The sequence below is a fragment of the Phaenicophaeus curvirostris genome, chromosome 3, assembly GCF_032191515.1.
Source record: "Phaenicophaeus curvirostris isolate KB17595 chromosome 3, BPBGC_Pcur_1.0, whole genome shotgun sequence".
In the NCBI taxonomy this organism is placed as follows: domain Eukaryota; kingdom Metazoa; phylum Chordata; class Aves; order Cuculiformes; family Cuculidae; genus Phaenicophaeus; species Phaenicophaeus curvirostris.
In genome coordinates this window covers 86,759,919-86,787,640 of record NC_091394.1, presented here as the reverse complement: position 1 = coordinate 86,787,640, position 27,722 = coordinate 86,759,919, and the positions used below count along the sequence as shown (strand labels likewise).

General features: G+C 38.6%; 1 protein-coding gene across 1 annotated transcript; it reads right to left on the bottom strand.

Moving 5' to 3' along the window:
• Nucleotides 1-27,629, bottom strand: FAM91A1 (family with sequence similarity 91 member A1). Its single transcript, XM_069854608.1, has 24 exons — nucleotides 27,509-27,629; nucleotides 25,065-25,149; nucleotides 24,200-24,351; nucleotides 23,259-23,316; nucleotides 21,826-21,893; nucleotides 20,503-20,616; nucleotides 19,567-19,657; nucleotides 17,680-17,742; nucleotides 16,535-16,641; nucleotides 15,776-15,814; nucleotides 15,560-15,672; nucleotides 14,575-14,693; nucleotides 14,048-14,160; nucleotides 13,763-13,849; nucleotides 12,961-13,093; nucleotides 12,141-12,289; nucleotides 11,540-11,674; nucleotides 8,774-8,887; nucleotides 7,806-7,878; nucleotides 6,371-6,520; nucleotides 5,773-5,880; nucleotides 5,376-5,499; nucleotides 4,253-4,322; nucleotides 1-2,693 (listed from the first exon to the last, which is right to left on the bottom strand). The coding sequence occupies exons 1-24, from the start codon at nucleotides 27,578-27,580 to the stop codon at nucleotides 2,517-2,519; spliced, it is 2,514 nt and encodes an 837-aa protein (XP_069710709.1). The 5' UTR covers nucleotides 27,581-27,629; the 3' UTR covers nucleotides 1-2,516.
• Nucleotides 27,630-27,722: the final 93 nt, after the last annotated feature.

Here is a 27,722-nt window from a genome sequence, read left to right as displayed (position 1 = left end):
AGAAAAGAAATGTAACTTGTCTTTATTTGCAATACTATATAAAATAGATTCTTTCAGCATGAAGATCTTCGAGATCTTATTTTTACACCACATTTAAAACAAAAGTCACATACTTTATGAGTAAAGCCTCTGGACCATCGCAAGCACTGGAGCTGTAGTCAAGTTTCAGGTATTTTATGGACTTCTTTGGTTGCAATCTGTTCAGTAACTTCAGATATGCACACTTGAACACTTAAGCTCCTAAACTAATCTAAACTAGAGTGGCCTGAGTTCTATAAAAAATGCAGTGTGTCAGTAATTCTCACCACTGACCGAGAGATTTACGGATATTAAACTCTTAAGAACAGACTACGGCTACTCAGAAACTTTACTGTAGACAACCTAATAACAAAGTGTATCCTTCATTTAGTGACACTGAAGAGTATCAGCAAGAACAAGAAATTATCAACCATTTTCAAAATTTCCATACAACTTGTGCTATCATCACTTTACATACTCATATGGACAGTGAATGGCAAAATTCAATACAAGACACCAAACTAGTTCATCTACTACATCTCACTGTAGCACTTAATACCTATAGTACTTAAAGTGTAAGCCGTCATCTACTGCTTAGATCCTCTACAGTGCTACATTTCAGCTTACTCTCCACATAAAAATTCTCAGAGTAAATGTTTCCTCTGGCATTTCAAAATGATTGACCCCCAATTCCTCTGTAATTTCTTTCAACAGAAATTAAGCAAATTTAAAAAAAAATGCTATGGAGAGTATATATATCCAGTACAAAAGTCACCAATGTGTAAATGATCAATTTTATATATATAGTTCAGCTCTGTAATATACACAGAATACTAAATTCAGCTGCTGTTGGTAATTTACAAAATCAAAACAGATCAGTAGAAAGGCAGCAGTGAGCAAACTGAAGTATTACACACTTACAGTTTCTTAAGAGCACAAGTCCCAAACTTACACTTCAGGAATGTAATATAAAGCATGGGGGGCGGGGAAGGGGGGAATAGTATTTTCACAGTTGTAACTGAAACTACTGCATTACCCTATCGCAGTATGTTTGTATTTTTCAAACTTCTATCTTTTTTCTTACAGACATACAGAACAGGATACAAAACAAAATGTTGCCATTTTTCTCCTTGCTATGGTTCAGCATTACCTATGCCACTGATGCTTGGTCTATTACATATTGTAGGCGATTAATGACAGGATGGTTAAGTCTCATTTTTAATTATGTCTATTTAAAACAAGGCAGTTCCAGCAAATAAGAGTTGGCAGAGCACTTTAGACAGCTGAGTTAAAAGTCTTCACAAATTACATCTTTTGTTCTCCTCGTGTGCTAAATGGGACAGACTTCTTTAAGCAGACAATAAGTTATTAATGCCTAATATAAACAGAGTGAAATTACACTACATAAAATCATCCCCAACAAGTAAAGCCAGAACATGATTTTAGATTAAACAGCTCACTATTAATGTTTGTCATAATTAGCAGCTAATGGTTCAAGGAGAACAGATCCAGAGAAATCTCTGCCTGTACATCTTCTGCTGTTATCTTCCTTTGATGACGACTGTCATGAAAACCGAAGAGCTCTGTTCTTTCACACATTTATCAACAGGACAGATATAGTTATCTACCTTCAGCTCAACTTACAACTTCAGGAGTTTTCCCACAGCAATCCTCACCAGCTTCAAACAACAATGAGGGACTAACTCCCAGTGCAATCAAATCTCAAACACTCGTGATTTCATATGAAGAGCAAGATGAATCCATTATCGTGAGGAACCCCATGAACTGAGACGATCACTTCAGTGCTTCCACAATTTTGCATCTCCATCAAATTCTGCCAGAGATGAAATGCACCACTCATTGTCAAAGTGGCCTTAAGTCACCAGCAGCCCTTTGAGCCTGTGCGAACTAAGCCTTCCGTAAGCATCAAATCTTTCAATTGTACTGATTTGCCAAGGCCTCAGTGTTAAGGTGAACTACAGAATTCAACAATTCTTAATGCCCCGTATCACCATGATACTTTTTTTTTTTTGAACAGTTGGTATCATTGAGCTTTCAGAGGAAGAGACAAATCTCTTACCTTTATACAGAAAGATTTCCAGTAATACAGTACAAAACTAAACAGAATTTATGTCTGAGTAACTAACATAGAAAACTACTATTGCAATTTTGTGGTGACACCATAGAAATTTAACAATCATCAGAAAGCCTAGAAAGGCCAGTTTTAGTTATAAAAGAAAGATTGTCTCAAGATAAAAATAGTGCTGACAGCTAAAAAGCTCTCTGTTGCAGCAAGATATGCAGTAATGAGTAACAAGTTCTAGATGGTTTAAGCATTTCCCCAATACTGCAACACAACACATTTTTGCAACACTACTTTTATACGGGGTTATGCTGCAGCAGCAGTACACTTCTTAGTGGTTGGCACTAAGAATCAACCATAACTGAAGAAAGGCATTTAGTGATCGATGCATGACAATCCCTATTTGACCTGTTCCTTAAGCAGGGTTGAAAAAAACCGAGGAAGGGGACCATCCGTTCCATTCAGATAATACACCTTCTTTGAACATGAGATTCTTGGCAGGAAGTGGAACACCCATATCTGCAGAAATAGGCTGCAAAGGCGAACCTGAAGAACCAGCATCATGGAGCTGATCCAGTGTTGAAATACCTTCCTGAAAGCACAAGGAAGAAAAAAATTGTATCTTAGAAACAAGACAAACAGTGAAGGATTTAACAGGTAGAATGAGACAGGCTAATCTAATCTGCAAATAGTCTTAGTGTTTCTGAAGTCTGTTAATTTAATCACATAAATACCAAATAATCATGGAAGTAAAAACAGAATAAACAAAGGGGAAAGCATGAAATGACCACACAGTTGCCTCAGATGGATCTGTGCATGCATTACTTGGATTCCAAGACACCTTCAGGAAATCTAAGTAGTAAGAATGAAGGGAATACCTAGCAAAATGAAGGGAATACCTAGCAAAATGAAGGGAATACCTAGCAAAATGAAGGGAATACCTAGCAAAATGAAGGGAATACCTAGCAAAATGAAGGGAATACCTAGCAAAATGAAGGGAATACCTAGCAAAATGAAGGGAATACCTAGCAAAATGAAGGGAATACCTAGCAAAATGAAGGGAATACCTAGCAAAATGAAGGCTATCACATTCCTATTTATCCCATATTATGCTGAAAGGTTAACATACATTTGAGGCACTGATGACCGTATTTTCAGTAGTTTTATTTCCCACAAATTTGGTTTTCTGAGCTTGAAAAAAAAAATCATTTCAGGACCTTTTTCACCTCTCTATACAGATCATCATCAAGAAAAATGTATCTCAGATACTTAAAATATGAGGGTAGGAGTCATTTGAGACTGATAGATGATTTCAAGGCTAACCTACCAGTAATCTCCAATATTCTTATAAGGAGGCGGTTTCAGGGTCAGAGGACCCACGACACAGCCTGGTTAAGTATACTACAAGTTCCCTACCTTATTGGAAAGATAGAACCTTAGATAAAACTATTATAAGGCAAAAGCAGCTAAGCAGTTTCCACATTACATGTGGACACACCTTGCTAGAATATACCTCCATGCAGAACTGTAGCAGACTGTGGACCTTGCGTTCCTCCTTGCTGGTCACTCAAGAAGCCTATTCTCTGTCTGTGCTCTTAAAAATCCTCCCAGGGTATGCAGTTCTACATACCCATACCCATTCAACAAAAAGTTCTAGAGGATCTTAGGACAAGTGCAGAAAGTACACTAGTATGAAATACTTAAGTGTGTTTTATTTTTTCCCAAAGGAACACAGTTGACAGATGCAGATAAAAGCTCAAAAGATGAGCAGATGCATGTTTTGCTGTAAATCTCCCTAACATACCTAGGAAGCACCCAAGCCACCTGCAGAATAGGCTGGGTCATAGCAGGAGCGAAGAACAATTTTGCTGTGCAAGTCCCACAAAAAACATGAAATTAATTACACAAAACGTAACCACAGAAGTCAAAAGCCAAGTATGGATAAGGCTAGAAAGCAGATAGGGAAGTACTCACTTCTTGCTATCTGGAGAATTTGAGGTTGATACTGCTCTTACTACAGTTATCATTTAAAGAAAAAGCAAATAAAACAAACCATGCATGTTTCTATACAGCCAAGAATAGCAAGTGGAAGGGCAAAAAAGGAATGACAGATCATACAGAATTATTTACATCTGGATTATTGCTCCTTACCTGGAATGAATGAACAAAATCAAGGACCTGAAGAGACAGCTTTCTACTGGAATGTAAAAGTTTTTGAAGGCTGTCAAAAACAAAGAGAAGAAGCAATGTCCAGCATGCAGAGATTTTTACTAGTACAGTATCACCACAGCAACTTGCTCACAAGTCACTCCAGTGGTATCTAACATCATGTGACATTAAAAGCTTTCACACAAAGTTGTTACTATTATGACTGAAGAAGTGCTTGACTCAGCTCTTCTTCTCTTTAGTCTAGTCAGCTACATGCTATTTTCCCTAGCACTCCTACAATGCTGAAGTGAAACTATTGCAATTGAAAAATGATATTTTACCGAAAATATTAATATTTTAGACTTAATCATGCCTCATTCTTATCAAGGACAGTCTGGTAACATGACTTCTAAGACACAGATTAGTGACACACTGTTAAAAAGCAGGTCAACTACTATAATAAAATCCTTAAGGCTGCTTGAAAACATGGCTTATTTTTGGTCTCCAGAACCATAGCTAGGGGGAAAAAAAAACCAAACCCTAAACAACAACCACAGAAAAAACACAAATCCAAAAATCCCATTGTTGAAAGAGTAATCTTTCATAAAGCAAAGCTATACTAAAAATCAGAAGATAGCTTGATCATAAGCCATGACTAAGCTTAGTAAATAAGACACAAACAGCAAAGAAAATTTCCATAAGAGCTAAATGCATTTTACATCAAAGCATTACCAGTAAACTTCCCCTGGAACAAGAACAGGGGGTAGGATGATTAGGAGGAGGAAAGACAGACTGCCAGGCGAGGAAGTGGAAGTGAGTAGGAAGACACCCAAACTTACTTTTTTTCCTGATCTATTCATGGACAGTTTGCTACGATTAATTTTCACCTTGCAGAAAATACAAAAACAGTCTAATCTTACTCTTACCACAACTAAGGACTACTAGATTGTACTTTACAGTTGGTATCTATGAGCCAAAAAGTGACTACCTTACACACTAGAATTAGGTACTGTATAAAACTTAGCTCAGTTCTGCTTCTATAGTCATCAAGTTGTAGGCATCATTTTTGCAGAAGATCTTCAAAATATACAACCTGTTAACCTGTACCTGGTAAATTACAGCTCACCTTTCTGTTCTACATAATCCATGAGTGGCAATTTTTCTGCAGACTTTCTGATTCAACTCGGAGCTGAAGAGCGGAATGCCAAAACATAATTCCAGCGGAACCCACTCCTGTTCTGTTGTGGGCACTACAGAAAGAAAAACGTGTCAACTAAGTTTTAAGAAAAGACAAAGCAGTATTTATCTCAGATCAGGATCCATTGGATAGAAGACATTTAAGACAGTTCATTTACTGAACCACTCAAAGACTTAATGGATTCTGAACTTTAAGGAGGAACAACAGTTATCGTAGCACTCACTGTCCCAGACAATAATTAAAGAACAACATGTTCAGATCCTTAAAAACAAGATATCTCATTGGACTGAAAAAGTTAAGTACAAGCCATTCATCACGTTTTTACCTTCAAGGCTTTGCTTGACTGCAGGATCCATTGGGGTTTCCTCTATTACCATCTCAAATGATTCTGTGCTCCCATTTACATCAGATCCTGATGCCAGATCAGCCTCTCCTAAAGATAAAGTAATTCTTACATGAACACGCCAGTCAATATAAAGTCTAGTTACTGCCTGATGTGATGAACACAACATAAGCTTTCCCAAAGATGGTGTAGCTATAAAACTGGAGGAAGAAATACGGAGAAACATAGGGCCTGACTCATTTTAGGATTAAAGAGCTTCTCAGGGATCCTCAGTAAGTTTATGAAAGATTAAGTTCTGGCATATAAAAAGCAAAAAATTTATTATTTTGAAATTATCCTCTTTTTCCCCTCCTTGTTGATTGCACTAGTCTAGTGATTTTTCAGTCTGTATTTGCTATTTCTGAGTTCATCACAAAGAAGAATCACAAAGATTTACATTCAGAATTGGGTTACTATCTGTGTTGGATAGTATTTTGAACTGCTTCAAATCAAAGAAACATAACCCTTTGTTCACCTTTGCTAAAGTGACTCTACAAAATAACAGGAACACAGCCAAGACAGACAATTAGTAGTAACTAACCTCTTCCATCAGAAGCATCACTCAGCTTCCTGTTAGCATGCTGACTTGAAGGATTCAACATAGTGACATAGCCACAAAAATGCTGCAAGTCTACTTTGTTTCTCAGTATTTTTAAAGCTGTATGAATACCCATGTTCACACGGGAGAAGTCTAGTAGAAAACAACACAGATTCAAGCTTAGTTTAAAAGAAGCTTCTTCTGTAACCCTATAGTTCGTACCTAGGTCAGCCTAAGTTTTTTTATCTGAATTTTTTTCTCATATAATGCTCCAGCTTACTGATCACATTGGTAGATCTGACAATACAGAAGTGAACACAGCCTTCCCACACCAGGCACTAACTGGGATTTTACAGTATGGTAAAAGAGCTGATGGAAAAATAAAATACAAACAGAAGATGGCGCTCTCACACACACAGACACATACAGGCAGCAGAGAATGCAATATTCAGCTAGGAATCAGGTGCCCAGCTGTTTCCGTGCCAAAGACTTTTATAGCAAACTCAATACCAGATACATGTTCCAGGTATCTGAAATTCTGAAGAATTAGGATACAGTATTAGCAGTTAACAAGGACTTTCAACATAGAGTTGTTCATGCTATAACTTGAGAGATTCTGCCTTCAATATTTTTCACCTAGTACCAAGTTAGAAGAAGACAGACATCCCACAGAGAGTGAATATGAAAGTACCTCCTTTTGAGCTAAAAAAAAAAACTAAATTGGATAATTAGCTTTAGTTTGCCCAGATCCTTCTAAATGGTAGCTTAAATAATTTTAGATTCATATCTGAGAATACATACTTGTATAACAGTACTAAATTGAGAAGGCTATGGCCTCAACTACCCAAAAACTTTGTCCTACTCATCAGGCAGCATTTCAGAACATGTTAATTCTTGCCTTTCAAAATCAGTTGAGCTAGGCAAACTTTGAAGAAACAGGAAATTTCAGTAGCAAAGCTTTTCCTGGGGAAAAAAACTCAATAACAATTCCTAGTGCTACTAGTTAAGATAAGTTTGTTCAGGTTTGATTTTGCCTGTCTTACAGTTAAGAACAGAATAGAATTCTGAATAGAATATACAGAAGATTTATTTATGCAGTTAATAAACATGGTAGTTAATAAGCAAGTGCGCACAAAGAAAGATTCGGAGGGTTTTGTGGAAGTTACTTCTTTATATCTGTGCTTAGGAGAGAAGAGAGGCCAGAAAACATATTCCAATTAATGCAGAAACAATAACAAGGAGAAGACCACATAGAATCATTAGGTTGGAAGAGACCTTTGAGAAATCTGAGCTCAAAACAGATTTGTCAACCATTTAAACATTCTTTCAATTTTCTCATCTAACCTGACTCGTCAGCACAACTTGCAACCTTACTGCACAAGGTAACGTGCAAGAAAATTAAATATAGTGGTGTAGATATTACATTGAAGACAGTTACCTCCCTGCTGCTCAGCTTCATCAAATGGGAAAGGTATGTGCATTGTTTCTCCCATTCCATGCATGCCATGCCCCTGAACATTGAGAAATTACATTAGCAACAGAAAAATATACTCCTCAGCTTAGCTTAGTCCTACTTATGCTCCCTTTTAAGAAGTACAAGTCAAGCTGATGAAACAAATAAGCAGATAATTAAAGCTCTCGCTTAGATGAAATAAATAAAATATCCTACCCTCCCCCCTAACACGCACATGAGTTAACACAAGTTAAACTTCAGTAAAAAGGAGCAATTTTTCTCTCCAATTATTTGCTATATGTAGGTTTTGTAATCATTGAGCACTTCTGGAGCAAAATGAAGTTTCCACCTCTAAGTACAGAATATTTTTGAGCACTCAAGGCTGTCACACATGGGCCTTTGTGTATGTTTAATTTTATATTTGTTACAATATTAACCTTTCAAATAAATAGATGTTTAATTCTGAGAGTTCAGCTGAACTGATAAAACAGAAGACTGAGCTATTTTACTTCTCCAAAATAGACAAATCAATTCCATTTCTGATGTTCGTAGTAAAGAGCATGTTTTGCTATAATTTATTGTAAGAGTTGAATACCAAGCACCCTGAAAAAGTGCTTTTCTTGAATGACAGTTCATGCTCCCAGCTACCTCACTGTCTGAAAAGTTTGTGAGCTCTTCACTTCCATTCCAGTTTCCTATATCCTTAACACTCTCATAAACGCACACCTCATTTTTAGCTAGCAGAACTCTATTATGTCTGCTTATAATACAGTAAGGCATACGTAACATACATTCAATTATAAACCCATCTTGACCAGCGCTGATCATAGCAGCACTCAGTACAGAAAATAAACATATTTTTCTGCTCTTGGCAAAAGTGTGACTCTCATACATTATTAATCTCCTCTATCACGTGAAAGCTTAACTAAAAAAAAAAAAAAAGTACTTTGTACCTGAATTAGAACAGCAGAATGTGTTAAAGCATCATTCAACATTGTGAGTACATTTGAAGTAGGAACTACTCCTGGGTCGTGACCCCAAGATGTTATTAGTAAGCGATCATAACCCTAGAAAAGAGAAATTAAGAGTATTTAGAGTGGTAATGGACTATACAAGTGCACAATGCAAATTACTAGAGTTAGGCATTAGCTTATTATTATGTTGGAAGTTACCACAGGTAACTAAAACTCTATAGTGTTATAGTTTGTACCAAAGATCACTCATATTCATATTCCTGGTAAAGACAGAAGTTTGTCAACCTCTAAATTAAGATGCTATTTTGAACAGGAGGTGCCTGTAACCAATTTCTGTAGAAACATGTGGCCACTGCAGCAGCCTCCCAGTAAATAGATGAATACAATCCCACATAAATTTAAAAGCAAAATATAAGCCAGATAAACTAATACCATCAACAGAAAAAAACAAAAGATATATCAACCACCAAAATACCTATCCAAAGCTGGGGGGGACAGAAAGACAAGAATATTGAATAGGAAGTAATTTCCTACTTTCCCAGTTCAAGATTGACTTCCTCTGCATCTTCATACAATTCTAGAAATTTCTTGACAGTTCCCTAAGAAAATTACACTCCCAAACAGCAGCAGCAGCATTCCCATTCGCATGCAGAGTGGATAAAAGCTCCAGTAAGTTTGTGATAGTGTAGAACATGAGATCATTTAGTACAAGAAAACCTGACCTACTGTCACACAGACTTAAGCAGTATTGAATTTTTTCAAGGCTACAACAATGAATGCCTTTTACTAGTAGAAGTGCACAATCATACAGTTACTAGTAGCTGAAGCTAATGACAGACTAAGGTTTGAATCAAGCTCGTCACCAATGGCCTAAGAAAATGCCTTCTGCACTAGAAGCACGGATTTAACCTTATGTTAAAGTAAGTCTTGGAAATACAAGTATCTACAAAATCTTTTACATCAGAAAAGGAAGGGAAACATGAAAGAGGTTTGATGAATGGAAAATAGATATGCAAATCCTAGAGCCAGAGATGACTGCTGGTGCAGGTACACCTAAGAATACACATCCCTCTCTGAAAATCTCCATGTAATTGGAATGTATTTAGCTCCTCAAGTATATACAGCAAATGATGACATGAAAACTGCAGAGGCCTCTTTGCAATTATAAATTTGAACGACTTTATTTTACAAATTCTATTGTAAGCAGCAAGACCTAAATGCTGCTAAGTGTCTGCTGCACTTCAAATCAAAGTCAATAGATACAATGATTTTTGACTAGGACAAGTTTAGAAGTTGCCATGGCCGCTTCCACCTAGGTTTGCATTGTATAAAGAATATACAACATGTTCCTTTGGGGCACGTTTGTCCTTATCCTAACCTGGAGTGCTGTGTCTGGTTCTGGAACCCTCAACATAAGAAGCATATGGATCTGTTGGAATGGGTCCAGAGGAGAGCCGCAAAGATGATCAGAGGACTGGAGAACCTCTGCTATGAGGACAGGATGACAGAGCTGGGGTTGTTCAGCCTGGAGAAGAAAAGGCTGCAGGGAGACTTTATAGCAACCTTCCAATACCTGAAGGAAGCCGACAAGAAAGCCAGGGATGAGCTTTTTACAAGGACATGTAGTGATAGGACGAGGGCGAATGGCTTTAAATTGGAAGGAGGAAAATTTAGATTAGACATAAGGAAGAAATTCTTCACAATGAGGGGGGTGAGGCATTGGAACAGGCTGCCCAGGGAAATGGTGGGTGCCCCCTCTCTGGAAGTATTAAGGGCCAGATTGGATGGGGCCTTGAGCAGCCTGATCTAGTGGGAAGTACCCCTGGCCCATAGTAGGGGAGGGAGAACAAGATGATCCTTAAGGTCCCTTCCAACAAAATTATTCTATGATTCTTATCAGCGTCTAGGAGACAGAATGGGAGAAGGCAGCATGTTAACTCTTTCAGGCACGAGTTGATCACCTGTACTGTTTTGTGGGACTCCTTGCCCAAGTACTGTATGGATGCTAAGAAGTCAGGTAAATTGAAGGCTGGAAGGAATTCAGAAGAACAACTAATCACTGCAGAGACAAGACAACCTCTATATATATAAAATCACATATAGCTCAGGAAGCTTCAGACCAGAATACAGGGAGGGCTGGAAAGGTCTTAAGAGGAATTATTACATATTCTACTTCCAGTCACTGCTAGAAACACACTACAGGGCCAAGAGACCTTTCATCCAGCCTAGCACAACCTTTATTAAATTATTCTGTCATTTAAACTGCAGGGAGAATTACTGCCTAGAACTTCAGTCTCCATGACAAATTTCTACCACAGACATCACAGATCATCTTAACTGTCTTCTAAACCAGGCAAAGTCATACATAGAGAGGTCTTCTCTTATGTGATACTAGAAAACGCACAGCAGGTCTCTGTGTTTCGATATAGCCCTTCCACGTCTTTGTAACACATTCTAGGGATGGGCTTACAAACTTAAACTCACAATGACTGCAGTACCACATTTTACACTGAAGTTGAAAGGGGTGGGATCAAATACACTGGAGTCGCATTGTGACAAGAAGAGAGACAGAAGTAGCATTCCTTTTCCACAACCTAGAAAGGAAATAAACCAAGATGCTACATAAAATTTCCTTCTAAAAAGGTGCATCTCTAATGAATTGTAACTCTGACTTCAACCTTATCCCTAAATAGTGCATAGCATATCTTTGAAACGTTTGGGAGAATAAACCCAGGTATACACTACCTGAAAAATGTCTGGAAGTTTTCGAAGACGAGTTCCTTTAGAGAGTAACAGAGATGGTGGTCCTTGTCCAGTTATATGGTAAATATACAGTTTGAACCAAACTGAACTGACTTCTGGTATCGCAGGTCCAATATGCTGAAGAAATTATTCAAGAAATTAGAAAGAACTTAATATTGCAACTATTATTTGTACAGATATGATCTAAGAATCAACGATATTAAACAAATATAAACATAGTTTTGCACCACAACAGTTCAAATGCATTACTCTGCTACTGATGACATTGTAGGTACTTCATCCACTACTGCAAGACTCTTTACAGAAAGGTGATAGTCAAGTATTTTCCATGAATACGAATTCAAGAACAAAATCTGTCATTGACTCTACTTGAGCAGATAAACTGTTAATAAATTAAACTAATTTATTAAGTGTTCACATTTTTCCTCACGAACCTATTTTTATTTTAGATTAACTCCAATACAATTCTACATGCCAACAACTGAGTCACTTTAAAGGGAACATCTACCAGATGTATCCAAAACACAGCTACCGAGATATTATACTACTAGAAACTGGGGAGAAAACACCAGTATTTTTTCACCTGCGGTGTACAGCTGCTAATAGGTCGAATTTCATTCGTGAGCGGTGCCATGGAAACCAGTAGAGTGTAATTTTTGTTAAGAACTCTGCTGCAGGTAGCTGGATCCAAGCCAAGCAAACTCTCACATCGTAAGAGGTCCAAGGGAAATCCTATGTTGAAAATGTACGATTCTTAAATTATACATTAAGATGGAGTGTACAACCCAAAATATTATTTCAGATTTTCACTCTCCCCTGCTAAGTCATGAATACCACAACTAAGTTTTAACGTATTGGTGGGAATTTTAATAAATCTGTACATAATTTGAGTAATTCCAGTCATAGAAGGTTGTCGGGCACAGAACTACAGCTTGCTCCTCACCAACTTACCAGTCCCAGGAAACAGAGATCCTGAAGAAGCTAGGTGAGAGTTTAAAAAAAAATAAATCTACAGTGATTAGAAGAATACACTCACTGTCATGCCTTGAAAAATGTTTATTTGACAGAAAAACTCTGAACAAACAATGACTCCTTTCTTATGGCTCTCAGAAGCACATGATTCAAAACCAATCTCTTAAGTTCAGCTTGTCTTGCCATCATGATGCTTCAATCTGTTGTTTTAGATGTTAAGTCCAAGCTTTCACCACCAAATCTGTCATTCAACAGACAGATCCAGTAATGAAGGCTCAAAGGAAGATGAAATATGATGTTTTGGTTTCAAAATATTTTTAAGCAAGTAGGATAGAGATTGTTTTTTGAAATAGCAGATTAATGAGAAAGCTGAGTCCACAGCAGAGAAGTAAACCAACTTAGAAGGATTTCCTCAGAAGTGTTCACAGTACCATTATTTGGTTGATCAGGCTGTACAGCTTGCGCCCCTAGGTTTTTATTATGCCGCAAAAACAGTATCGTGTTTCTCAGCGTAAGTGCATGATCAAAGTACCGCTGTGCTTCTCCTTCACCTGTGCTTTGAACCTAAATAAGAAATAAAATAAATGCCCACAAGTGGCAGGTTGCTTCCACAAGCATCAGTTATATAAAAGGAAAGATCAACAAATCAGCAATTTAGAACTTTGTAACTGAGTTAACAAGCCTGCAGCTTATATACAGAGACCATTAAATGAAAAGTGAGTGTTAGCCATAGTAGTCAAACATCAAAAAGTATGCAAAGAGGACATGTACAAACCAGAAGTACAACTTGTTTTAGGCAATGCCAGAAGGACAACTGTAGAAAGAATTATCTTTAAAAGGTGGACAGGTTAAACATTCCAGCACATAATGGTCCAGTTTGCCTACAAAAATGATGTGCAGACTTTCAGAAATAGACATCTCACTTAAAGGAAAAATATTTCCATTGAGCAAGCACTAATGTAGGTGAGCAGACAGCTCATGAACTCAACATTGCTCACTAGATTTACCATAGTAATATACGTGCACAGTGCACTCTTGAAAGTCATTAGAGGTATAAATGCTGCAAATAAGAAACACTGCAACTGATCCACTTAGGTTTGATATGATATGATGCTTGTTCTTTTCAGTGTATTGCTAAATAAGCAGTTTCCCACAATGATAATACTGGGGGGGGTTGCCTCTTTAACACTTCAAGTGCTGCAAAAGCACTTGGCCAAACATGTAAGAGATTACCTTTTCCAGCTCCACCAAAAAGCTGTCAAGACTCTCATCTGACAGTTTCCCAACTTCAAACATAGTGACTGCATGACTTTTCAAGTTCTGCAACAAGGAAACATAACTGTCTTAATTCTTCGATAACAGAACAGGCAAGTAAAAGTTTTATTAAACACAAAAATTCTTAACAAACAACCCAACTTTTTTTTAAAAATAATTATAGCTGTATTATATTGAAGTCAAAGTATTTTAAAACTCTACATATTAATTCTTGGCATAATACACCGAACAATTTTGACATACTGGTGAAAGGTTTCCCATCATTAAAAAGGCAGTGAGAGTAGAATCAAACAGGAAGGCAATACGCTTTGTGTGTCCACTGGACAGATTCAGGCTGCTCACACTGGCTATTTCAGCTAATAGAAAACAAAAGGAAAATATATGATCACTTTTTTTTTATTTAAAAACAAGATCAAAGTTTAAGTCAAAACTATTACCAATCAGTTATTTAGTTACTGTCATGCAGAATAGAACAGAACAGAAATTCCTTATCACTACTACATTACTGAATAAACTCAGAGGTTGGTATCATTTCATCAACTGATATCCATAATACAGATCAGCCTCCTCTTCAGAAAAAAAGCTATCTGGCTGAGAAATTTTAAACCAAGAAGTAGATACCACCTCCCCCACTGTATGTATATTCCACATGAAAAAGGATCTACATAATCTGTGTTTTACTTGTTTCTAGACACCTTTACAGCCTATGGCACTCTAGAAACACAGATGTAATCGATCCTAATGTATTAAAATTTACTGTTAGTGCTAACCTGGATCATCTTGACTGTTGGTATCTGTATCTGTGGCTGATGACCCAGCTTCCTGAATAGGACTTCTGTTTTCCCCACTGTCCCATGAAAGCAGCATCTTTTGAGGGTCCAAAGTACTCCTATTAATGTGAATTAAAATCCACATCTATCGGTCACTGTAGCACCAGAGAACTATCTCTGCCTTCCAGTGCTAGTAGCCCATGCACAGGCATACCCAATACATGCCTTTCAAAACTTCTAAGCCCTAAGCCAATCAAACTTGACATCCCTCAGAGTCCTGCTTTAGCTTCAGCAGAGAAGTTGATTTGGGGGTTTGAAAATAGCAGATTTTTAAAGAGATCTGAGAAATCAAACCACCATCGTTGAAGAATCCAACGGAAAAAAATCTAACTCTGTTTTCACAGACCGGTTAGCATTAAAGAAAACTCATGCACATCGGTAGTTTTAAATGGCTTAATAAACAGTGAACTAGAAGTGCCTGACAATTCTTAATCAATGCAACTTAGCACTCCACCTTGGAGAACCCATTGTTGACCAGTATTAACATCGCTTGCCCAGGATGCGACATTCATATATGTGAGCATCAGTGACAGAACTGCAATGGTAGCTGACAGCAAAAGCAAGTTATCTTCACATAAATATTCCCTGACAGCACTGCAAAAGACACTGTCTCTGTACTAGCACAGTTACAGCTGTTATTTCTGGCCACAGAAGCTTAAACTGTACGCTTGTGTGCTTCAAACTAGGCATTTAAAGGTGAAAAAGCCAGCATTAAGTAACAGCAACAAAAGTATTACGTTGAACTTACAGGCTAAATTACTACCCCTTATCCTCAGATTAAAAAGAGGATCAACATTAGAAAGCCAAGGGACATTTGTTGTTACACAACTCAAAGAAAGCAACCAATAGCTCTACAATCAGATTTTGGTTCTAGCTTTCTCCTCAGTAAGCAAAATGTGCCTTGTGAAAGAACAGAGACACTTACTTCAGTCTGTTTACCGAAGGAACATTCTTCCACGATGGATGAAGATTATCCAGGTTTATTACTTGGCCTTTTTTATGAGCAAAGCCTAACCGACAATACATGGACACAGCATTCTGAAGAAACACATAGACATAATAAGCAACTGCCATATGAAACCAGGTTGCAAGACAGTGAAATTTCCACATCAAGTTCAACAGATGTATCATAGACACATACCTTTACTAAAGATAAGTCTATCTCTAGGACATTTGCAAGCTGAAAAAAAAAAAAGAAACAGCACATTATTAACAATGCAGGATAATTCACCAACTGCAGGCTTCAGCATCTTTTTGTTGTTTTTCTTTATTTTTAAACCCAGCCTGTACTGGCACAAGCAATTTTTTCTTTGTCAAAAGTGATGATAAAAGAGGGTGAAGTCTCAGAATTGTCCCACTTGAAAGCGTGCAAAAGAAATACGAGATTACCCTCCACTGTGTAATTTTTAGGTTAATCACATATATCAGAAGACATGCAGAGAACAAAATAAATCCTGGATATATTTAATGAGTATTTTTCAGATGCTTAATCACCAAGTTTTGAGAATGACATTATGACAACATATTTCTCATATTAAAATTACAAATACTTATTCAAAAATTACATTCCTGCTTTAAGCCAACAAGTTGCACATTTTCACTGCCAAAGAAAAAAATTAAAATACGATTAATTCACACTAGCAATACAGACTGTTCCAGTTCTAGCTCATATAAAACAGTCTACATTAGTCACCCCTGTATAAACTTATTCCAGCCAATGGAGTTGTTTCACTGAATTGAAGGCATTCCTCCAAGCCTGAAGGACTGTAAAAGTTATATTCAAGATAAAAGAAACAAGTTGGATCTTAAGTCTGGCAATGCCTCTAAATAAAAATCCCATTAAGCTTTGGGCCTCTTTCAATTTTTGCCATCTCCCTGACACAGGGTAAGTTTTACTCACCTCTGCCACATTAGTGTGTTCATCTATTGAAACAAATATCTTGTACAGAAGTGTTTCAAAATAGTCACCTTGCACTCTGTTCATCACAAAACCTTCAAGCGGCGGCACTAAAAAGAAGAATTACTTGCAAAATTACAGTTTGTAACTTACTTTATAGAACTGAAACTGCATAAAAGTGGAAAAATAAATTTACACTTGTTTAGTCATCAAGATACCTGTAACTTCTAGGATTTCCCACAAAGTCACAAAGAATAAAAGCCTGAAGAGAGCATTTAAAATTCTCCCACTCCTTAAGAAAAGTAACAGTTGTCAATGTGTTTTCTTATAAAAACTAAAGCCACTCTGCCTTGCATCACAGCTTTGCAGTCTCCAGCTCATCCACTACAGAGAATTTCGAGTCATCCAGCCCATAAAATGATTTTGTAATGTGAATGGAGTTTAAATCATGGCTCTGACTGGACTGGGACACAAAAATCACACAAAAAAATAGAGCCGAGAGTCCCAAAGCTATTATCTAAGCAGTACGTCTCTTGTATTTAGAGTACTTTCACTTAACCGATCTCTATGGTTCTGAACAATTTACGTCTTTACAAATTACACTGAATTCAGAACCATCCCCCGCTGAGACCTAGCACGGCATAATGAGTTGTTCAAAGGAGAGCCACATGTTGTGCTAGCTTAAGCTCCTGCATAGTCTTCAGACACAGCACATGACTATAACTGAGGTGACAAGTCCACGAAAGATGGAATCAATATCTATAAAAAAAGTTGTGTTTGTGTAGAAAATCAGAGTCAAATACCCATGTCCTTTTGGTAAGGCAACTATGTTTCTCTATGCTGTTTTTCCTTTTCATTACAGGCTTATGGGAGGGAACTTACTAATTCAACCCATGACTCTTTAAAAAAGAATCTCATCTTATCTAAATATCTATACAAAAACCAGTAAAAATTCAAGTTTAAATAAATCCCACGTAAAAACAATGTTGTAGGGTTGCAAACATTCAGTCAAGAAGAAATTTCATAGCTCAAATGTTTCATTTAAGCAAACCTATGCATGCAGACAGGCAGCTTCCAAGACAGAACTACTGGATAGTTGAAATGAAACCAAGAAAACACAAGTACAGTGCTATTAAATATTTACTTACCTGCTATACAGCTGTCATCAGATATTGGTACATCAAGGTAAATAAATCCCTTGTTATATAAACCTTTAGAAATAAAAGCACATCATTTTAGAAAAAAAGCATTTTCCAGAGTACTAATGATACAAAGTAAACTTCCCCATGAGCCAATTCAGAATTTAAAGTAATTTTTCCTAATAGTCTCCCCAGTAGAACATTACTTTGCAATGCATGGATCAATAAACCACATCTACTATTAAATAGGTGTCACCCTAAACCAGAGCTCTTTACTTGCAGGCTGAGGCAGTATGCTTGGAGCTCTACAAGTGTTTTCAGGAAAAATAAGCCCAGTAGAATGACCACAGACTGAAGCAGCTACATTTTACAAAGATGAGTGTATCCCTGTCTAAATGTTAACTTAGTTTTCACCACCAACACTATACTGACAGGAAGTGGGGGATTTTTCTTAGTTTTGTCACCTGAGGATGTTGGCTGCATTTTGGTTCTTCTCTAACTCAGACCGGAACTCTAATACTTTATAGCAAGGCTACAAACCTAATCACATCAGTTCTTATGGTCCTCATGTGTCCTTCCCACAAATCTTCATGGAAAGTCTTTTTTATACAACTTCAAAAATTAATACTGGGGCACTTCAGCACAAGGCAGCAGCAAACCAATGCATATCTAACTACCTTTAATGAATCAGGATGACATGACAAGCCATCAACAGGCTAAGGGTGCTTTTCACTGTTTTTCACTGAACAGGAGGGGTTGGAAGGGACCTCTGGAGATCTCACGCCCAACCTCCTGCTAAAGCGGGTTCACCTACAACAGGATGCACAGGAGCACACCCAGATAGGTTTTGAACATCTCCAAAGAAAGAGACTCCATGACCTCCCTGGGCAGCCTGTTCCAGTGCTCTGTCACTCTAAGAAGGTTTTCCTCATGCTCATGTTTCCTCTCCTTCATGTTCGGGTCTCACAGCTGATACATCCATATTTACTATATGTGAAATGTATTGATGGCATCATAGTTTGAACAGACCTCTTTCCCGATAAAATCCCACCCTGGACTCCCAATGGTATTAACTGTCTGTACATTGTTTTGCTTTTTGTTAGGGTAGAAAGGTATGTTAGATCCTTCTAAACCTACTCAGCGTAACCCCCTCCACAAGCAACACAAGGCCCCCTAGAGAGAAAGATCAGCAAATGTTTTCCTAATTCAAATTTCCTTAAGCTCTATACTGCTTCATATCCACTCCAGAGCTTGAATTTCACCTACCTCACTTTTGGCTTTACTGCATTGTTCCGCTTCAGTAACAGGGAGTGCAATTCTGTCTCAATTTCTCAACAAAAGTACAGTACACAGATTCACAGACGTCTCAATGAAGAGTTATTCAGTGAACTTGTGCTCCCCTGCCTAATGATTTGTCTGTATCTAATACCTGTTACACTGAAATGGGGAGATGTGCACACCATTCAGTAACAGCTTCAGAGCTTTTTAGAAACAAGACAGTCTTAGATCTAAGCCCCATTTTCATGGTGTTTAAACAGTACAAAACTACAAAACCTCTTCTTTGAAAAGCAAGGAGTGAAGTTCTACCACCCAGGAATACTAACTGACATTTTTAATCTTAGTTTCTCTTGTCCGTATCTACATCCCCTACCCTACAATCTTGACTGACAGTTTCTAAATTAAAGAATTTGTTGAATCAGACAATAATAGAGCAACAGCTGCTAATGGCTCACAGTTAAACCATTTACAAGTTCTAGACCGCAGTATGTACAAGTTCTTCAGTATTTTCCTCCACCTCCTCTTATGCTTCAGCTCTACATCCCCTTTTATTCCCAGCCTCTGAATTTACTGAGCAAGATCTACAAACAGAAAAAGGAATGCCGATTAAACACTTACTGTGAACTACATTGAAGTCTAATGAACCAGCAAGTTGAGGACCTGAATCAATTATCTTATCAATAGCAGACTTCTCCGACGTAGTACAAATCTAGGTAAATGAAATCATATTAGTCTTTCGTAGAACTGAGCCTATGCAATTTATTTAATATCGCTCAAAAATAACCAAAAACACTCCAGCCTCAAGACAGTTGCTGTTAAAGTCTTAAAATTTTTTACTCTTGTCCCTGCACAAAATGACACATGCTCTAGGAATGGTACTTAACTGCACAGCTATTTGGCAAGTGAAGCCCACAGCATTTTTGCTCTTTAAAACTTCCAAACTAAGTGTTCAACCTCACAAGCAGAACCATTCTAGAAAGACATCCATTACTTCGATATTGTAACGGACAGGATAACTACTCTGGGTCGGTGGCAACAGAATATAGGCAGCCACTGCCCAAGGTATTCCAAATAATAGCCAAAAAAGCAAAATCCACCACTGCTTTAAATATGTTATAATCTAAACAAATAACTTCCTTAGAAGGAATTAAATCCAGATCAAATGACTAGGTGACTGCCAGAAGAAACTGAGATTGGAAGTAGAATTAAGTCAGCTCACAAATCTTTCACATGCAAACAATGCAGAAGAATAAGAACATACAAGGAGCAGAAACAATGACAATATATATAAAATAAAGTCTACTGACACCGATTCTAATTATTCTGAAGGTGAAGATTCAGTCAAAACTGAGCTGTCAGGGCTCAACTATGAAGTTTAAGAAAGTATATTTTGTTGCTTGTTCCCTACAAAGTACATCATCACACACATTAGTTACCATAGATTGGTTGACACAAAACCACCTCAGCACCATAGATAGCACAGAAGGGAAGCTGCTGTTTTCAGGGACTATCAATATTAAACCAAAATTAGAGATGCTATCCCTACTAAAATACCTTTATGTCATCCTCAGTGATGTAGCCGGACTGTACAACCCACCATGCTTCTATAGCAATCTCCACAGGTTTCATGGGTAAGAGATCATGAGCAGTTTTCCTTCTGAAAAATTTCTGTAGTGGTACAGTCCATTTGAGATAGTAATCAAGAGCATTTTGCACGTGCAGACAAACATTTACCTTTATATAAGCTGATTTTTATAATGATCCATTTTTAAATACATTATATTCATAGTATTTGTGTATATAGTCTATTAGCCTTGCCATTTAGTAAAAGCATATCCTTGTTCAGAAAGAAAAAATGCTTCTTTCATCCCTTGAAACACATAAAAATGGGGAGGAAAAAAAAATTACATCCAATTGTTAAATCTGCACCTAAGCCCCTATGCTATGTATCACTAAAAACCACACTATTCCAACACATTAATATCAAGACCAAATTTAAACTATTCATGACATTTTCTGATATGAACAGGTAGGAGAGCACAGCAAACAAAGTACATAAATAGGGATTTTAAAGAAATTATTTAGATATTTAATTAATTATTTAATTTAAAAAATTAGGGACATTTCATTTACTTTAAACAACAAAGCACCCCACATTCTCAATAAGCATGGCGCTAAAAAGGTATGCTGAATTTCAGTCCAAGAAAGAGAAACGGGATCGTACTATTTGTTTATAGACCTAAATAATTTCTCTTCCATTGCAGAGCCATTACTTGTTGGTTCATTCTAGCAATTCCATTTCTTGGTAAGCACGTTTTTGGTTGAGGGCGCACTACGAAGCTACTGCAAGAGCACTTATGAGTTTCCTGAAGAAAGAAAGGAATCATTGGGAACCAAAGCTCCTACTTCAATCAACAGTTATTATGTTTTCCACACATGCTGTTCACGTGCAAGGACGACTGTTCAGACTCTTAACCATCATCTCAAAGGAAAACACACATACTACAAAAGTTGACACCTAGATGGGGTGGTTGTCCCAGAATAAACTCTTCCAGAACCAGTATCGTTCTTGCATGTTTATACTGGCTCAGAGACATCAAGTGTCAGAGAGTAAATATAGCTCTGAAAATAAGATTTTTTTTTTTTTTAAAATAGCACTGAAGATTTTTTCTTTAGTATATTTTGATTTAAAATTAAAAAGCTCTTTATTAACTTCAGGAAACACAATATAATTAGCAATACACTTTGTCACACTCAATTAGCCACACCTACAAACTAAACAGGCTCATGAAATGATTCCATTCTTCTTTTCCTATGAAATAACGTGGGATGAGGAAAGGGTGAAAGAAAGGGAGGGGAAACTAAAGACAAACTTACTTTTGAAGACCTACATTGGTTCATTAGATCTATATACTGGTTTCTTCCTATACCAAGAAGTCTTAGACCTGAAAAATAAGTAATGTTTTATTTCTCTTAAGACAGGTTTAAGCTGAAGATATAGAAAACATTCTTCAAAGAATCAGACCTACTTCTGTAATAATATTTTTAGCTACTCCTCCTTCCCAGAATAAAAAGTCATATATAGGAGCTAAATTCAGTTTTAACTGAACTTGACAGAGAACCACGTGCATCTAAAACCAGAATCCATCCCCATTCATTTACTCTGTAGAGACAGAAAAAAATAATCTATTATCATTCATGTTAGAGCAGCAGGGAATAATCTAATACTTTTCTCTCCTACACTCACATCAACAGATAATAACTAGTTCTGTTAATTTGAAGCATAAAATCATTCCACATTTTGATTAATAGGTTTTTTCCCCCAGATAAATCCCACACCATGCACTGGATTAGAAGTCTTAAGAATTGGAGTACAAACAGCCACATAAGCCTCTAAGAAAGATGATTAACATCTAGTTCAGTTGAGCCAAATCAAAATTGAATTTTATAATCTCTAGCCTTCGACCATTAAGGAACAATGAATGGATATTGGAATGTTACTTATTAGTTTCAACCCACATTCAGAACTGCTACCAAAAAATCCAAAACAGGAAAGCCTTTCCTCTCTGCATACTCTTAGCAACATCATTTCCAACAAGCTATGCAGCAATGAGGAAAAAAGTTTTTCCTTACCTTTTTTGACAACAAGAACACTACATAGAGTCAAATTAGTACAGTTACCAAAAGCTGCAGGCTACTCCTCACCTGACTACACACTATTCTTAAAGAGAACTGTATTAAATACATATCAAATCTGAGGAATGAAGTCTTTAGCTATAAATAACTTCCATGGCAGGTTTGATTAACACTTCCCTATGCCAGCAGCTTGCATTTTGCTCTAGAGAACTCATCAGTCACCTATTGTTCTTAGTCTGTTCCCTTCTACTAGGTCCAACATTTTCACATTCCTAATCTCCCCATTACACATCCACAACAGTATAATAGAAAGCAGGATAAAACATCTGGCACATCCAGGAGTGTCATAATTCTCTTTTGGCTTTCTGCCAAACACTTGCCAAATAATACACTAGGAAAGAACCAACAGTTCAGATTGTTGATGCACAGTACCCAGTAAGACAGTAGAAAGTCCAAGCAAACAGGAATGCAAAATAAGCCAGGACCAAAGCTGCACAAGGGTATGCACGTGCCTACCTGTACTCAAACCAGCGCAATCCCTATTTAAATGCTTCTACACCTTCATTCACACACTAATGTTCAAGCAAAGAGATGCCTGCCAATCTGTTTTCAGCAGCTTCTTATTTCCAGCTCATTGAGAGCTGCAAGCAGCAATGCAACTAGATAATACTTACAGTCAGCAGCAGTGAAGTTGGGTAATGAATCATAGCTTTTTTCGCTGTTCATTATATCCTTAAAAAGACAAGAAAACTTAGTTGCAACAAGAAAGCCATTGCTTCAGAGAAGTAAGTCCAAAATTCTGCCTGCCAGGTTGGAAGGGACCTCAAGGATGACCTGGTCCAAACTTTTTAGGTAATAAAAGTCAGTTACCTTGTCAAACTTGCAAAGGATCAATCATTACATAATAAATACATAAAAACATAAGACTTCTGTTTAATGTAAGCTTTACCAAGAAAAACATTGACTGAAAGAATAAAGAAAATCCGCTATCTGTCTTCACAAAAAAACAGCACATGGAATTGCTAACTGTTGTAACAGAATAAGCTAACAAGTAATCCATTATGTGTGCAATCACTATACACAAACAGGAAAAGCACTTCTGGTATCCAGTGTAAAGAAAAGAAAATTGCCAGAGGGCTGACAGAAGACAGAACCATCTTTGTTCTCATAGAAAAGGATCTGCATCAAGCTTCTGAAAAAGCTTCTAATATGGTTAAGTGTCCTTTTCGAAAAAGAATAAAAAAAGAGAATATCCACTCAAGTATGCTGGTTTGTAAAAAGTTAATCTTCTCTGGCTTATTAATGTAACAGAATAATGTATTTCTTTTACAGTTTGAAGTGAAGAGTCACAAATCTCAAACATCAAAAGAGAAAGACTGGCCTCAGAGTGAGTCCCACCCCGGCTTCATATAACTAAGTCCAGCCCTTGAAAGGCTCATGGGAAGCAGAACGGAAAACACTGCAGGCACAAGCAGTTCTCTAGAAAGCTTCCTTACTTGTCAGCATACCCTTCCCAAAAAATAAGCAAACTACACGATACCGCCTCCTACACATTACAGGGCCATCACCAACACTCCTAGGACAGAAAATGACATTCTCACCAGTTTTTACTCACCTCCATTATGCCCGTGTAATAGGAAAATGGTGTTACCCTCAGACCTTTTACCATGATGTCAGACAAATGGTAAGGGTACAACATGAGATGATCTCGACTGTATTTTAACAGATCCTCATAATATTTACGTTCATCTTTCTTGACATGCTTAACTACAAGGGCAGAAAAGAAATTACACTGTTCTGTGATGTTCAATTTTTTAAAAAAAGTTACAACAAAATGATTAAAAACAGTGTAATGACAACCGACAGAAAACTAAAAAATAACAAAGGAGTGGTGCAGGGCATTCAGCATTCAAAGATTTCTACATATGATACAAGTACTCTCGGAGTACTCTGACTTTAGAACAGAGTAGACTTCTTTTACGGGTTACCGGGAAGTGGTTCATAACTCAACTGATGTGGGCTGTAGAAAACTATCTTTTAATTCGTGAAACTACTGTCTACTTTGGGAAGACTAAAAGATGCAGACAATGCAAAAAACATCGGAAGTCTGCAAACAAGTCACAGCCAGTGGCTCATGAGAGTCAGGGCCACTGTCAACATCTCATCTAGTGATAGGCTTTATTTCACTAGTCATATCCTCTCTAAGCATCTCTTAATTTCTTTGAAAAGGGTGGCACAGCTACATCAGGAATTAATTTCCACCTACCAACTCCATAACCTTAAGAAGTGCTTTGCTAGAAAAGCTGCCAAAAAGACTCAAAAGCCGAGACTCTCCTTGATGTTTTATCATTTAGAAGTATTTATTTTCTGGGAAGAAGGGACTTTTGAACAGGGCTGGTTCTTGCAGTTTTACAGTAAACGCAGGCTTCCACACAGAAGAATTAGGTAGCAACTAGAAGTTACTTTGGTTCTTTACTTACCTAAGTTATTCCGGTACCGTAACTGATTGCGGATGCTATAGAGCACGACCTGCCTTTCATATTCCTTCTGAGAGTTCCCAAGACCCTTGAAAACATAAAGGCTTTTTACCTGAGATGCACCAAACCCCTTTTACTTAAATCCCTGCAAAGTGTCTTACAAGGAAACATATGCAGGCAGTAGTCATTACTCAGGGATTCCCCCCATCCAATACTGACAGTATCTTCAGTCTCTGAACAAAGTCAAAAGAATTTTTAGTCAAAAGGGCCTCTATACATTGAACGCAGATTTAAGGAATAATCTTTCAATTTTGTTTTCCTAGTACCATGCTCATAAAAAAGGAGCACCTAATTCTCAAATCCAAGGTTTTAAACCTTCTTTTAGACAACATACCAAGCATTCAGCATCTTACCACCTTGAAGAATTCAGCTAGCCTAGAAGCCTAGCATAAACCAAGCATGTGAAGCTTCAACTCCTGCACTCCAGAAGCTTATCATGCAAAAAAATAATGAAACAGCTCAAGCTGTAGCTTCACATAAGGCAATCAAGTGATCTGAGGTCACAAGATTAAGGCATAAGCACAGCACATTATTTGGCTATTATGAAAGAAGAGGAAAAAGATAGCTTTGGTTGATGCTTTAAATGCCTTATTTCAAGAACTACTCCTTCAAAATTCTTCATATTACTCTTCTACTCTACATTTGCAACAAGTGACCTGGTTTGTTTTTTTCCTCTCCTCGTTGTCTCACTGATATTAAAGAAGATTTTTACATAATTGATTAAATATCCAAAGAGGGATACAAGTATTTACTCCAAATACAAAACTAAGGACCATTCTAACCCTAAAGTAAACAAAACAGTATTCCAGGAATTAAAGTAAATAATGCATTAAATACTAGTATGTCTTCTATGCTGAAACACGCAGCCAACAGTACAGCTGAGCAGGTAAAGAGAAAACATCATTCACGCCTGTCTTACAGACTGACAATCTCAAACTCGAGGAATTCAATTACTCAGGGCCTGCAGGCACTACTCATCCTCTCCAGCCTTCCTTTGCACAAGAGCAGGAATTGTTTTTCAATATCAGCTTTCAAGTATAAGCAGCATAAGACTTTAGAGACAAGAGCATCCCCTTGACTTGACACAACACCTCCCCTCTGCTGTCAGAGGCCCATTAAACCTGGCAAATCAAAATTTCATGAGGTTTTTTTTTTTTCCCAGAGCCACTCACTGCAACAATTCCCTGGCTACCAAAACACAGTGCTGTTCAACACCACCTGTCCTGGTTCAGCTCACCCTGTTTGGAGTTGCCTGAGGGATACCAGCTTCAGCTACCCTTGACCCTGCACAAGCTGAGAGTGCCCTCTGCCCACAGAGACCCCAGACTACCCTCACATCCCACTCTCCTCACAGAGGCCCCTGCAGACACACGTATTCCCCACACCTCATATATAGACGCACACCACCCCTATGCCCCATTCTCCACAGAGACACCCCCCAAACACATCCCCCTCTCCCCACAGAGGACCTACACACCTTCACGTCCCCCATTCTTCACATGCAGACTCAACACCACTCCCGCACCTCGTTCTTCCCCAAAAAAACTCCAAACACACACACCCTCTCCCCAGAGGGCCTGCACCTCCTATGCCCCTCTCTTCACACACAGACCCCACACCACCTCCATACCCCATTCTCCCTAGAGACACTCCCTACACACATCCCATCTCCCCAGAGATGGACTGTATCCCCCACGCCTCTCATATTCCACATGCAGACCCTACATCCTCTTGTATCCCTCCTCTTCCCACAGAAGGCCCACATTTCTCCCTGCCCCCCTCTGTTCACATGCAGACCCCACACTGCCCCCATACCTCATTCTCCTCAGAAACACCCCTCAAACATCCACCCTCCCTTCACAGCGGGCCCACACACCCCATACCCCCTTTTTCTACATGCACACCCCACGTCCTTCATACATCCCTCTCTCTCCCCACAGAGGGCCTGCAACCCCCCATACCTCTCTCTCTTCACATGCAGACCCCGCATCCCCCTCATACCCCCCTTCTATCCCAAGCCCAGCACTGCCCCGTATGCCCCATCTCCATATGGAGGGCCCACACTCCCTGCTCCTTCTCTTTTCACATGCAGACCTCGCCCCCCCCATACACCATTCTCCCCAGAAACACCCCTCAAACACACCCCTCTCCCCACTAAGGGTCGGCACCCCCATACCCCTCTCCACATGCAGACCCCAGGCCCTCCACACTCCCCCCCACCACTGCATGCGCTACACTCACCCCATATCCCCCCTCTCCCCACTGAGAGTCCCCACAGAAAGCCGCACAACCTCCCCCCTCCCCACAGAAAGCCCCACAACCTCCCCGCCGCGGGCCGCCCGCCCGCCCTCCCCCGGCTCCGAGTCCCCACCCTCGCTCGCCGGTACCTGCTTGACGCTGGCGGGCAGCCGGCCCCAGGGGTAGTTGTGGCGGATATGGAACTCCACGTCGATGTTCATGGCGAGGACGGAGGCCCCGCCGCAGGGAGGCGCTCCCGCCCGCCGCTGCTTCCGCGGTGCCGACCCGGAAGTGCCCGTTCCCGTCACTTCCGGCGGGGCGGGGGCGCTCCGGGGATGGAGCAGGGGGCTTGGCGGAGCGAGG